General features: G+C 46.7%; 1 protein-coding gene across 1 annotated transcript; it reads left to right on the forward strand.

Moving 5' to 3' along the window:
- Positions 1–638: 638 nt before the first annotated feature.
- TREH (trehalase) lies at positions 639–14,929 on the forward strand. Its single transcript, XM_043993551.1, has 15 exons — positions 639–727; positions 1,441–1,541; positions 5,295–5,439; positions 5,538–5,625; positions 6,456–6,556; positions 7,015–7,107; positions 7,279–7,395; positions 8,865–8,987; positions 11,412–11,461; positions 11,712–11,897; positions 12,137–12,354; positions 12,990–13,101; positions 13,874–13,986; positions 14,542–14,598; positions 14,789–14,929. The coding sequence occupies exons 1-15, from the start codon at positions 639–641 to the stop codon at positions 14,927–14,929; spliced, it is 1,734 nt and encodes a 577-aa protein (XP_043849486.1).
- The last annotated feature ends 117 nt before the right edge of the window (positions 14,930–15,046 follow it).

The following is a 15,046-nucleotide window of genomic DNA, read 5'->3' on the forward strand; positions in this document are numbered from 1 at the left end:
CCAGGACTGAACTCAGCCCAGCTATTTGTCTACCACAGAAGGAGGGAACTGCAGCAGCTCAGGTCAGGTGGGCCCAGCAGTGGGTTACTCAAATTAGACATGTCTTTCACCTTTTGTTCCCTCTCCTCCCTTTATAGATTCTACAGGCTGTGGAAAGGAAGAAGAGGTTCTCATAAGGGCAGCTAGGTGGCGCAGTGGATAGAGCACGGGCCTGGGATTCAGGAGGACCTGAGTTCAAATCCAACCTCAGACCCTTGACACTTACTAGCTGTGTGACCCTGGGCAAGTCACTTAACCCCAATTGCCTCACAAAAAAAAAAAAAAAAAAGGTTCTCAGGCCCAAACCTAACAGCAAGAACTTGTTGGAACCAGGTATCCCGACCCACCCAATTCCTGATAGATTTCTTCTTTGTTGCTGTAGTTTTCAACATTTGTTTTATAAGATTTCTAGTTCCAAATTTTCTCCCTCCCTCCCTTTCCTCCCCCTTCCCCAAGACAGCAAGCAATCTGATATAGGTTATATATAGACAACTGTAATATACTTCTTAACTGGACTTTGACAGCAGATTAGGGAGCAGGGAGGGACTCTGTTCTTACCAGCACTTGGCACCAGAACTCTGCCCTCTCAGTGCCCAACCATGCAGGGAATAAACGGGTTGCTTCAACTGGGCCTCCTGCTGGGATTTGAGCTGGGGCTGCAGGGGGCCTTACCTCCACCCTGTGACAGGTACCTGGGCCTAGGACCCAGGCTTTGGGGTTGGGAAGGAAAGCAGAAAGAGGGAAGGAAAGAAAAATCCTAAGGGCTCTGAGCACCTGGGCAGTTAGAGGGAGGCCTGAGCCACTAGAGAGGAGGAAGGATCTGTCAGCTTAATATCATGGGCATGTGCAAAGACAAGACTGTTTTTTCCTGGAGATTCAAGAGATAGGGCAATTCTGGGCATCTTGGCTCCCTCTTAGGGGGAACCCACATTATTATGAATGAGAAAGTAAATAGTTGAAACCAGGGTGAAAAATAAGTGAAGTTCATAAATTATCCTCCCCACCCCCATTTCTCCACATTCACCCCTACATTGTCAGTTTTTCTTTGGTGACTTCCTTTTCCCTCAGCTTTATTTTTGTTGTTGTTATTTGGGTTTTTTGTGAGGCATTTGGGGTTAAGTGACTTGCCCAGGGTCACACAGCTAGTAAGTGTTAAGTGTCTGAGGCTGGATTTGAACTCAGGTCCTCCTGAATCCAGGGCCGGTGCTTTATCCACTGCGCCACCTAGCTGCCCCCCCTCGGCTTTATTTTTAACTTAAGTTCACCTTGATCCAGATTTTGAGGGTGGAGGATGCTGAGGAGGAACACCCCAGTAGAGGGAACCTGCATCCATCTAAGTGTTTGCTTCTGATCCTCTCTGCTCTCCTGTCTGGGTGTCTGCTTCTTCTTCTTCTCCCCCAGTCAGATTTACTGCACAGGTGAGCTCCTCCGGCAGGTTCAGATGGCCAAGCTCTACCAGGATGATAAGCACTTTGTCGACATGCCTCTGACCAAAGCTCCAGGTAAGCACAGCATGCAGCGGGTTGGGAGTGGGGATGGGACACCAGGCTAAGAAACCCCACTCTCTCAGCCTCCCAATAGTCCTTGCCATTGGCTCCCACTCTTGGCCAAAGAGTCAGTTTCCTAAATGTGCTTAGGAGGCTGATCATCAGGTACTGGAACCACAGGCCCCTAAAGCTTAGGGGCGGGAGTAGGGCTGGGATCCAGTTCAAGTTTCTGAATCGTTGTCCCAGGAAAGAGAGATTAGGCTTGCTTTGCTTGACTCCAAAAGGCAGACCTGGGGCCTGTTGCAAGGAGGCAGATTCTGAAATCAATATAAGGAACAACTCTGTAAAAAGAGGCAGCATCATAGAACAGAAAGAATACAGCACTTAGCATCAGCACACACAGGTTTGTATCTCAGCTATTGCAGAGTCTACCCGGGTGATCACAAACCTTAAATCCGTTAAGCTATTGGAACCTTAGCTCCTAGGCCTAGTAAGACTACATCAGATGTGGTGTAGGAACAGAAATGACCTCCCAGAAGTCCTTCAGAGCTTTTCTCTTGGTCAGTGACCTCCTTAGAATATATCTGGTTTTCCTAGTGGGGCAAAAGCCCCAGCAGATTTTGCCAATCTATAAAGGCTTTGAGTATATGAGGAGTCAGGTTGCTTGTTGGTAGTCCCAGGGTTAGCCTACCTAAACTCTGAGAGGCTCATTACCAGGTGAGCCAAAGCAGGGAGCATATTTCAGACCAAGATCAGCAAGTTATTCATCAATCAACGAGTACTTACTAAGCATCTAAGTACACTAGGCTAGGCCACTGGGGATGCAAGGACAGCACTTGAAACAATAGAGGATTTGTGATTTGTGATTTGTGGGTGGATCCATCAATCTGTTACTCAACAACCATTTCTTAAGCATCTGTTGTGTGCCACGTCCTGGGGATACAAAGTCCAAAAATGGGGTAGTTCCCTGTTCTCAGGGATCTTAGCTCCTTATGGAACTGAAGCACTGAAGGAATAGATTCAAACTGTCTCCACATGGAAGGACTTTATTTCATTTTTTTAAAATTCTGAATTTCGAAAATACCCAAAACAAAACAAAAAACTCCACAAAAGCATTTTCATTATAAAATAGAACAGAGCAAGAAGATTGTGTGTGAAAATGTGGATCTCAGTTTTATACCACTTGCTTTTTTGGAAAAAAAGGATATAATAAATTCAACCCATCACTTTCAAAACTGTTTTTCTTCTCTGTGCTTCCTTCTGGACTACCTTTTCTATGCTCCTTTGTATACTCTTTTTCTCGTGATTCTTCCTTTCAAGAATCCCAGTTACGAAAAATAGTTCAACCTTCTTTTTTCTCCTTTCTATACTTGTGTATTCCCTTTACTCTCCCCTCTCTTTCCCCTCTTAAAACCTTCAGAACAGAACTAATCCACTCCCACCCCTGCCATCAGATTCTCTCTTTTGATTATTTAACTCCCTCAATGCCCTTTGAAGATATTATGGTTCTGAAGTGAACTTTTAGGGACTTGAGGGAGTCTGTTACTTGGGTAAAATTTACCACTCTCTTCTTTTTTGTTTTGTTTTGTTTTTGCAGGGCAATGGGGGTTAGGTGACTTGCCCAGGGTCACACAGCTAGTAAGTGTCAAGTGTCTGAGGCCAGATTGGAACTCAGGTACTCCTGAATCCAGGGCCAGCACTTTATCCACTGCACCACCTAGCCGCCCACTCTCTTCTAATCTAGTAAATTTTTAAATCTCTTGATACATTTTTTACTAGGGGGTCCTGTAGTTCTGGTGGAAAAAATATATTTTCCCTTTTTAATATTCTTTTTTTTTAAATAAACATTTTTATTTATAGTTTGGGGTTCCAATTTTTATCCCTCTCTCCGTCCCTCTCCTCCCCCCTCCCTGAGGCAGCAGATAAGACATTACATATTTGTCATTTTGTACAAGAAAACTTGATTAAAAGGAAAAAAAAGAAAGTGAAAAATAGCATGCTTCAGTCTGTTCTATCAATATCAGTTCTTTCTTTGGAAGTGGATAGTCTGTTTCATCAATAGTCCATTTGGAATTGTCTTAGATCATTGTTTTGTTGAGAATAGCCAAGTCATTCACTGTTCTTCATCAAACAATATTGCTGTCTCTGTGCACAATGTTCTCTTGGTTCTGCTCACTTCACTATACATCAGTTCATACAAGTCTTTCCAGGACTTTCTGAAATCATCCTGCTTATCATTTCTTATAGCACAATAATATTCCATCACCATCATATACCCCAGCTTGTTTAGCCATTCCCCAAATGATGGGCATTCCTTTGATTTCCAATTCTTAACCACCACAGAAAGAGCTGCTATAAATATTTTTGTACAGATAGGTCTTTTTCTCTTTTGGGGGGTGTCTTTGGGATATAAACCTAATAGTGGTCTTGCTCGATCAAAGGGTATGCACAGTTCCATAGTCCTTTGGGCATAGTTTCAAATTACTCTCCAGAATGGTTGGATCTTTTTACAACTCTAACAATAGTGGATTATTTTTTCCTTTCAATCTCTTTCTGCAGTTGTGGAGTTACTTTCTTTTTGGAGATCTCACTATTTGCCATAATTTTTTATATTGGTCTGTGTCTTCTTTGGTTTTCTCATCCTCTAGCTTTAGTTTCTGAATTGGGACTTTTGGGCCAAGGGTCAGGCTCTGCATCCTGCTATGCTTTTGTTTGGGGTGGTCAGTTCTGTGTGATCAGTCCTGCTTAATCTTGCCCTGGGTCCCCTGTATTCCTGACCTCCTCCTGAAGTTAGGCCCCTCTGTATCTCTGAGATTTAAAGTGATGGATATTCAGGGACCTCTATAATATTTCCAGAAAGGGTGCTGACCTCCTAGATCTGGGGGTCCAAGTACAAGCTGTCATTGCCATGGTCACTCCTGCACTTCCAGGCATTCCCCACAGTGAATTTACAACCTATCCTGGGGCTTTCTTGGAAGTTCCCTCTTTCTCTTGCTGTCGAGAGAGAGAGGCAGACAGACAGACAGACAGAGACAGAGACAGAGAGAGGGAGGGAGACAGAGGAGGGAGACAGAGAGACAGAGAGAGGAGAGACAGAGACAGAGAGAGGAGGGAGAGAGACAGAGACAGAGAGAGAGGAGGGAGAGAGAGAGACAGAGAGAGAGAGAACATGCATGTTGCAGGCTGTATGTGTTATACTGGGAGACTACATGGGCTTCTAGCTGACTTCAGCTGTGGAACTCTGGGTGAGTCACTTAATATATGCCTCAGTTTCCTCAACTGCAAAATGGGGGTCACAAAGGCAAGATTAAAGGGAAGATTAAGAGAGAACATTTGCAAAAAAACAAAACACAGTTCTTGGCACAGAACCTGGCACAGTTCTAGGCACTTAATAAATACTTGTTCCCTTCCCTCCTTCCCCCCTTGTTGTGCAGTTCAAAGATGAAAGAGGTCACTTACTGTGGTTTCTCACTGGATTTCTTAGTCATTGTGCCATCTGGTGCGATTTTTAAGTTTTTTGCGGGAGTGGTTATAAGGGAACTGTGCTACTTGCCTCTAGTTAGGCACCATATTGGCTGCAAGTTGGGATGGGCTTCTTCATAAGGTCCTGAGCTCCTCATGGCTGAAAGTCTTCCTTAAGGGATTCATGTTTCAAGGGGAGGTTGGACCGACCAGGTCCCTTCATGTTCTGCAGTTTTATTCCTTTAGAGGGCAGAGGCCATTCAGGATGGTTCGGGCCGCTCACTCCCTTTGTCTACTGTCCCCTAGACCAAGTTCTAAGTGACTTTAATGAGCTGCTCAAGTCCAGTGGAGGCAACATCTCCCGGGAACAGCTGAAAACCTTTGTCAGTGAACACTTTAAGGACCCAGGGCAGGAAATGGAAACCTGGATTCCCGAGGACTGGAAGGCCAGGTGCGCTATCGGTCTGGGATGATAAAGGCAGGGCAGTCCAAGGATGATCTCTCTGACCTGAGGTTGTTGTAACTAACCCTGGGGTTGTTGTCTTCCAGCCCCAAATTCTTAGAGACTATTTCAGACACCAGACTCCGGGCCTGGGCAGAGGATCTGCATAATCTTTGGAAGAAGCTGGGAAGGAAGGTACTAGAAGATGAGATAATTGGGATGGGATGAGGAAGCAGGCTAAAGAGAGGGACTCTTCTAGTGGACATCAAACCCAGCCTTTGATTGGGAGGATATCACAATTACAGGTAATGGACTTGTCCTGTGTCCTAGACTAGGCTCAGAGTCCTTACGTAAAGGTGGCTTAGAGCTTGCCACAAACCAGGTTGGTTGGCACAATTCCTTCTCTTCAACCTTGTGAGGAAAGCATCTATCCTTCCATGAATTGATTTCCTCACCCTTTATTCTAGTCTAGACCAAAGCTTCTTAAACTGTGGGTTGCAACCCTATATTGGGGTCATGTACCTGAATGTGGGGTTTGCAAAAAATCTGGCAACAGTAAAAGGTTATGTATACTTATTTTATATACCTACGTACCCGGGGTCAAATGAAAGTTTCTTGGGTGAAAAGGAGTGATGAGTGGAAAAAATTTAAGAAGCCCTGGTCTAGACTCTGGCCTTGGCTTCTCTGATGGTCACGTGGCCTTTACAGCCATTGCCAGTATGCCTAGAGCTTGTAGACCTCAGACATGCACCTTCTGAGGACTGAAGGTAGACCTTCATTTCTTCCTGGTCTGAAACTCCCTAAGCCCCTGTTTCCTGTCTGAGGAAATTCTTTTAATCTATCAGCTCATTTCCAGAGTAGAGATGACAGGTCCTAAATCCAATCACTGTTCATTTATTTCCTGGCTCAGCTTATATACATATAGAAGTTATAACAGATCACTTCCCTCCCCGTTGCCCCCCCAACAAAGAGGTTCATCCACTTCCAGGGAAGTCCAGGGCATGCTCCTCTCTTCCTTCCCACAGATAAAACTCGAGGTCTCAGAACAGCCTGACCGCTACTCTCTAATCTATGCAGCTCACCCCTTCATTGTGCCTGGTGGACGTTTTATTGAGTTCTACTATTGGTGAGAGGCCAGAAACCCACTCCCCATTGGGAAGGAAAGGAGGGGCAGCTGGGTCCTGGTGGCATCCAGGGAATCCCAAAGGCAGGAGGTAGTGGGAGAGTGTGTATGTGTCCGGATTACACAGCACTCTTAGGCAAGGGGAGACTTGGCATCGAATCATGCCCCTCCCCCAACCTAATCCCTTTGTAACCCAAGATTGCATGAAATAGGAGCAGGGGGAGGGTAGAGCTGGTGCCTGGAAAGTGCCCTGGATGTTGCCCGTTTCTCTCCAGCCTAAGGGGGGCAGTGGGAGCTGCTGGACTGGGGGGACCACAAGACTCAGCCACTAGCTTGCTGTGTGACCCCAAGAAAGCCACTTCAACTCTTCTGGCCTCCGGTCCCTCATTTGTGGAGTGAGGAGCTTGAACCAGACGCCTGCTAAGGTCCCTTCCATTTCTGACTTCTTCCTTTCCCCACAGGGATTCCTACTGGGTGATGCAGGGGTTGCTTCTGTCAGAGATGCCTGGCACAGTCAAGGGCATGCTGCAAAACTTCCTGGATATGGTGAAACAGTAAGGACATGGTTGGGGGGATGGCACTGAGAGATGAGAGAGAGGGATGGTGGAAGGAGCTGGGGCTGAACCCAGCTCCTTCCCCCCAGGAGCCAGGCTGGCTGGGGAGGAGATGGGGAAGCCCCCTTCTCTAGGAGCAGCAAAGATCTCAGCAGGAATTCTCCCCATCAGCTACGGGCTCATCCCTAATGGCGGGCGAGTGTACTATCTGCAGCGGAGCCAGCCCCCACTCCTGGCCCTCATGATGGACCGATACTTGGCGTACACCAATGATGTGCCCTTCCTCAGGTAGATAACCTAAGAAGAAGCATAACTCTAATGACTGGGGAGTTCAATGTATTCCTTTCGAAGTTAGACCAAAATGAATAAAAAAGATAAATGAGAAAAAAGAAAAAGAAGAATCATAGCTCACATTTATACAGGGCTGTCAGCCTGGCAACATGCTTTCCTCACAACACCCCTGTGAGGTCGGTAGTCAACGTTTTGTTGTTCCCATTTTATAGATGAAGAAACCGAGGTTCAGAGAGATCAAAAGAATTGGCCATGTTTACAAAGCTGGTAAGAATCAGAGAGACACTCGAGCCCACATCTCCTGATTCTGCCTGTTCTGGCCTCTGTGTGATACATCCCCTCAGTAGTATCATTGCTAAGAATACACTTCTCCAGCCTTCCAAAGCTTACTAAAGGGCCTTCCTCACTATGACCTTGTGGAGTGGGTCATGTAGGCTTTAAATTTCCACTTTACAAACAAGGAAATTGAGGCCCAGGAAGGCACATTCAGTTGTGAAATTAGGACACACCTGAGCTTGGATCTGAACCCAGATTTCATCACTTCATGGGAGGCTGTGTTACATAGTGACTGGAGAGCTGGCTTTGGCTCTGGGAAGACCTGTCTTGGGTTCAAATCCTGCCTCGGACACATAATGACTATGCAATTCTCAGCAAGTCACATAGCCTCTCAGAGCTCTAAACTCCCTAAGATGATAAGTTACAGACTTGCCTTGGTGGAGGGAGTTTCCCCATCTGGGAGTTCTCTGTATCAGTGAAATCACGGGTTCAGTCTCTACCCCCATCTCTTGGTTCCAAGCCCAATACTCTTTCCACAGTACCATAGGACTCTTCTGCCACTGCTATTTTACCTTACCAAGGAAGACAGAAGTCTCGGTGACCTTTGAGAGAATGACAAGACAAAGAAAGAGAGACAAGGGGGAAGGAGGGAAGACACATAGAGGGAGGAGAGAAAGGGAAGAAGGGGGAAGGGGGAGAAAAAGAGAGAGAAGAACAGAGAGAGAGAGAGGGAAACAGGCAGAGAGAATAGACACAGAGATAGAAAGAGGTAGAGACAGGGAAAGGAGAGACAGAGACAGAGTAGGGAGATAAAGAGAGAGAGAGAGTGGTAGAGAGAGTAAAAGGAAAGGCGAGAGAGACAGAGAGAAGGAGAAAGAGCGAGAGAAACAGAGAGGGAGGGGGGAAGGGAGAGGGAGACAGAGAGGCAGAGACAGAGACGGAGACAGAGATGGAGACAGAGAGACAGAGGCAGAGAGAGACAGAGGCAGAGAGGGAGGGGGGAAGGGAGAGGGAGACAGAGAGGCAGAGACAGAGACGGAGGCAGAGATGGAGACAGAGAGACAGAGGCAGAGAGAGACAGAGGCAGAGAGACAGAGACAGAGACAGAGACAGAGACAGAGACAGAGAGACAGAGACAGAGGCGGGGTTCCTGAGCAGTGACTGAGCTGATGCCTGCTTCTTCAACTCAGAGAGAACATTGGGACCCTCGAGCTGGAGCTGGAGTTCTGGATGCAAAATAGAAGTGTCAACATCAGCCATAATGGGGAGAACTATACCCTGAATCGCTACTATGTGCCCTATGGGGGGCCCAGGTGAGGAGAGATTCTTCTTTCTTTTTTTTTAAATCATAAAAGTATTTTACTATTTTCCAGTTACATGTAAAGATAGTTTTCAACATTTGTTTTCATAAGATTTTTAATTCCAAATTTTTCTCCCTTCCTCCCTCCCCCTTGCAAGACAGAAATAAATCTGATATAGGTCATATATGTACAATCACATTAAACATATTTCTGCATTAGTCATGTTGTGAAAGAAGAATCAGAACAAAAAGGAAAAGCCTCAAAAAAGAAAAAAAAAACAACCAAAAAGTAGAAACAGTATGGTTCAATCTGCATTCAGAATCCACAGTTCTTTTTTCTGGATGTGGAGAACATTTTTCATCATGAGTTCTTTGGAATTGTCTTGGATTATTGCACTGCTGAGAAGAGCTAAGTCTATCTCAATTGACCATCACACAATGTTGCTGTTACTGTGTACAATGTTCTCCTGGTTCTGCTCATCTCACTCAGAATCAGTTCATGTATAGATTCCTTCTTTCTAATGTTAATAATCATGGACTCCTTCCAAAGCCCTTTTTACAGGTATTTAAGACGGCATCCAATGATGTCTGGTCCTCTCAGGACCCCTGAGGGAGGGTGAGTCATGGCATCTCAGAGATGGATGAGCCTGGAGAGGTCATCTCCTCCCAATGTAATTTAGCAAGAATTTCTATACCCCACCCACCAACAAGGGGCCATCCAGATTGTGAAGGCTGTCTAGTATGGGAAGCCCACTTTGCCTGAGGCAGCCCATTCTACTTCAGAACAGTTCTGATACTTAGGGCATTTTCCCTCATTCATTCATTCATTCATTCATTCATTCATTCATTCATTCATTCATTCATTCATTCATTCATTCATTTAGCAGCTTCCTCCCATTGCTTCTAGTATTTACAATGGGGCCAAAGAGACCAAATTTTATCCCTCTTCTATTTGTCAGTCCTTCAAAAACTTGATGGTGGCTACCATGTGTGATGAAATAATGGGATTTCACAGATACTCAAAGACCCACCTGGAGATTAATCTAGACTGATTGAATCAAGTGAGAGTGATTGACTGCTGATTAGCCTACTTCAAATTAATTGGATTGCAATCACACCTGGCTATCCCTTAATGGAAATTGCCTTTTTAGGGCTTTAGGGGATCAGCTACAAGGTCACTGTAGGGATCATCTCAGACACAGACAAGAACCTGGCTATCCCTTAAGAAGGTATTGTTCTCGGAAGCTAGACTGTGAACTCAACTTGAGAACACCTTCAAAACCAATGGATTTGGATGATGCCAACCAATCAGCTTGAAGCAGTATGTAAGGACTGCCTCTGTTCCAGACCTACAAAAAGCTTCCACAATCAGCTTGCTGGAAAGTTCCTGATTAAAGCAGGCTCTTGGAGGAGGACTTGAGGAAGAACCCAACCAGGCTGGAACTCTAGGCTAGATAGGCTTTTTCTTAACTTTCTGAACTCCTTGTGAATATCTGTATGCTTTAATAAATGTTTAATGCCCAAAGACTGGTGCTGGATCTTCTAATTAAAGGAGATCACACAATATAGATTTTAAACATCACACATGTTTGCCCTCCATCCTACCCCGTTTTCCTCCTATTCAGCCCAATAACCTGTGCTCCTCCAACTAAAGAGTCCAGCTAGCATGGTCTCAAGTTCCCTCACCAGCCTCATCCCCTTTCTCTGTACACATGCCTGGGGGGTAGTGTCTTTCCTAAAATGTGCCCAGAGCTAAAAGCAGTACTCCTGATGGGGGACTGAGCAGGGCAGAGTACAAGGGGACTGTTACTTCCCTCATTCTGGACACTCACTGAAAGACTAAGTGCTTGTCCAAGGTGCCATGACGAGTTAATGGTGGACCCAGGACAAGGCTGTGATGGACCTGGCTCTGAGGGGCTTGTGGGAAGCAATGGTTACATTTTCAGCATGAGCATTTACACTTCAGAAATCATCAATTACCACAAATCAGAGCTCATTTAATGATTTTGTTGATTGTCTAGACTTAAGAAAGTGTTACTATTGCAGATTAAATTTAAACGTTTGTGTGTGTACATTTTTTCTCATGAAAGCCCAGATGTTAGACAGTGAGTTACCCAGCATGCCCAGTTTTGCCCTATAAACATTGTTTGAGTCCAACAGAAAGTAGTACAGTAGCAAGCTCAGGGAAAGAAGTCATCACCAGATTGGAGGCTACCAACAACCACAACGACTGTCATTTGTATGCCATTTTAAGGTTTACAAAGTGCTTTCCATCTGTTATTTTATTTGGACCACACACTACTCCTGACCCTGGACCACCCTTAATCTCCACACCTACCCTGTTTCTCCTCTAGTTAATGATGTTCCTACCTGACATCCTCCTCACCTTCTGACCTTTGCCATCCCTTCCTTCAGATTGCCCTTCTCTTTCCCATAGGCCAGAATCCTACAGCAAAGATGAAGAATTGGCAGAGCTCCTACCAGAAGGTAAATAAACAGCGACAGCATTGGATATGGAGAGAACACAGCCCAGACAAAATCTCTTACCCATTTGATGGTAGCTCTTCCTTGGGTGAAGCATGCATCTATCTGTGTAGCCCTGAATGGTGGCCTCATCAATATCTCTTCCATGTTCATGCTGCCTTTATACCCCCTCACTGACTCGTCCTTGTGTCTGTCACATTCAGAATTCTGACCCATCTGTGCCCAGTTCAGTTACCCTCCTCTGCCCACACAGATGCCCGGGAATCCCTGTGGACAGAACTGAAGGCTGGGGCTGAATCAGGCTGGGATTTCTCTTCCCGCTGGTTTGTCGGCAGCAACTATCTGCTCGACATCAAGACTAGTCATCTAGTGCCCGTTGATCTAAATGCCTTCCTGTGCCAGGCGGAGAACTTACTGGCCAACTTCCACATCCAGCTGGGTAAGGTGCCCTCATAAATATTCTTATTTAGAGGCACAGGGACTCTGCCTAGAATTAAGACCCAGTTTCTCTTTGGGGCTAACTAAGCTCCTCTAGCTTTCTGAGTGTGTGTGTGTGTGTGTGTGTGTGTGTGTGTGTGTGTGTGTGTGTGTGTACACGTACCTTTGGGGCCATTCTGACTATCCCAAGGTCCTCAGGCTGTTTCCCCACTCTCAGGTGACCCTGCTCTTTCCTTAAAGGGAACCTGAACATGGCCCAGAGGTACCAAGAGGCCCAGACTCGGCGAAAGGCAGCCATGGAGGCTCTCCTGTGGAATGAGACCTTGGGCAGCTGGTTTGACTTTAACTTAAAGAATAGGCAACAAAACCACGGGTTCTACCCTTCCAACCTCAGTCCACTCTGGGCAGGCTGCTTCTCTGATCCTGACGCAGTCAGAAAGAATGTGAAGTACCTAGAGGTGAGGATGAGGGGTAGAGCACTAACGGACCACAGTCCTGGAGCTGAAAGGGACCCCAAAGGCCATCTAATCTGCCCCCCTTCTTTTTCTTTTCTTTTCTTTTTTTTTTTTTTTTTTTGGTGAGGCAATTGGGATTAAGTGACTTGCCCAGGGTCACACAGCTAGTAAGTGTCAAGTGTCTGAGGCCGGATTTGAACTCAGGTCCTCCGGACTCCAGGGCCAGGGCTTTATTCACTGCTCCACCTAGCTGCCCCCATCCCCCCCTTCTTTTAACAGACAAGGAAACTGAGACCCAAAGAGGTGATGACTTGCCTAACATTCCACAAGATCTCTTGTTCTGACTTCCCCTTTCTGGGACTCAGTTTCCTCATTTTCTGTAAAACGAGGTTAGGGTAAGAGATCTCTGAAGCCTTCAGTTTCTGAATCCTAGGATTCTTAGAGGACAAACGGCAGCTTCTTCCCTGGTGTCTCCCACCCTGATGGGATCCCCCACATCCACTAGAGGGCAGCTTTGAGCCTACCAGGGATGCCTCTGCTAGTTTTCTTCCAGCCCCACCTTTTTTGGAGTCTGTCCCCTGCATCCATAAGCCCAGGTCTTCTCACATTCCTCTCCTGGTTGTCTTTGGTTCCCACAGGACAACAAGATACTGACCTATAAGCATGGAATCCCATCCTCCCTCCAGATAAGCGGTCAGCAGTGGGATTTCCCTAATGCCTGGGCTCCTCTTCAAGACCTGGTTGTCAGAGGTAAAAAACCAAAAAACAGAACATCCAAACAGTGGGCAGATAGCAGGGAGAGACTCCTGGATCCTTGTAGGTAGGGTGGGGAGATGGGACACCTTCTGTAGGGCAAACAGATTTCCATTCCAAGATAACAGACCCTGGGCACAGGATCTCGGGGCTGATGCTGAAGTTACTGCTGATCATTTAATTTCTGTTCCTCAGTTTCCCCATCTGTGAAATGAAGGGGCTGGATTAGATAACTCTTTCCAGCTCTAAATCTGGTATAGTGGCTTTGTATTTGGAGCCAAGAAGTCCTGATTTCAAATCCTGCCTCCAATACTCTCTAGCTGTGAGACCCTAGGCAAATCACAACCTTGATAAGCTTCAGTTTCCTCATTATAGCACCAACTTCACATGGTTGGAGTGAGGACAAAATGGGAGACTTGTATATAAAGAACTTTGTAAATCTTTCAGGATTCCACGAAGGGGAGCTTTGATTACTTGATGCTTTTTCATCCCAGGAAGGTCAAGGGAAGGCCAAATAGGTTCAACGAGCTAGACCAGCGGGCATATGGCCCAGTGCCCTTCAGGAAGGGCTCTGCCTTGGTCTTATTGCCCCTTTATTCAGGCCAAAGCTGCCTCTTGCCCTATCCCCAGCATACTTTTTTAGCCCTGTCAAGGCAAGACCCTGTTTTTCAACTTTCCCATCCCAACCCACCCCTCCCTGCACTGGCCCTGGGGATGAGGGAAGGACTTCTGGGAGCCAATCAAGACCCTGTTGGGATTGTGGGGACAGGTTTAGCAGACTCCGGTTCAGCCGAGGCTCAGGACGTGGCCTTTCAGCTGGCCCAGAACTGGATCCAGACCAACTTTGCTCTCTATCAGAAGAACAAAGCCATGTATGAGAAGGTAATACGGTCTTCCTTGGTCCCCTCTCCCTCCATAGCCCCTGCTGTTGGGGGCTCTTCTTACAGAACCATTGGTTGGAAAATGCTTCATTATTTGGGGGTATAGGGATAATGGCGGCCTCCTGTGGCCATTACATGGAACTGCCAGTACTTAGCCTGGTCCTAACGCTGCGATGCATCCCAGCCAGTGATCCCTCAAGATGGCCTCAAGGGTTTGGGGATTGGCAGCTGCCTTCAACCTTCTTCCAGCCCCACCTTCCACTAAAAGAATTAGAAGGCCAGGGGGCAAGCTAGGTGGTGAAGTGGATAAAGCACCGGCCCTGGATTCAGGAGGACCTTAGTTCAAATCGGGCCTCAGATACTTGACACTTACTAGCTGTGTGACCCTGGGCAAGTCACTTAACCCTCATTGTCCCACAAAAAAAAAAAAAAAAAGAATTAGCAGTCCAAAGGTATTTAATTGTAAGCCTCGGGCTGGCAGAGTTTGCTCTAGTGGGAGAGGAGAGGCTGTTTGGACAGTATCTGACTATGGCCCCTCCCTCATCCTCTCTTCTAGTATGACGTCAGCACCGACTCTGGGGAACCTGGTGGTGGAGGAGAGTATGAAGTGCAGGTAATGGTGCTGGCCACCCAAGGCTGGGGTTGGGGGAGGCAGAATGGGTGGTGGGGATGGAGATGGTGCCTGTACCAGGGGTGGTTGGTACAGAGATAGAGATGGGGCCTGTCCCAGGTGAGTTTTCACAGGAGATAGCATGCCTTCCACCTGATTGGCTATGCCTCCCTGCCCCCGCCCCCATCCCCAGGAGGGCTTCGGCTGGACTAACGGAGTTGCCCTGGAGTTCTTGAACCGATACGGTGACCGGCTGACTTCTAGGTCAGGACCCATGTTGCTCAGCACCAGCTGGCTGCTCTTGCCCCTCCTGTTTCTGGGCTTGCTCAGCTGAGACGGCCAAAGGACTCAGCCTGGGAATGTCCTGCACGGAGGCAGGGGCATATTCCTTGGGAGTATGCTCGACTATCCCAATAGAATGCAAATTCTCCACAGGCAGAGACTTTCATTT

Source organism: Dromiciops gliroides, chromosome 3, assembly GCF_019393635.1.
Source record: "Dromiciops gliroides isolate mDroGli1 chromosome 3, mDroGli1.pri, whole genome shotgun sequence".
NCBI lineage: Eukaryota > Metazoa > Chordata > Mammalia > Microbiotheria > Microbiotheriidae > Dromiciops > Dromiciops gliroides.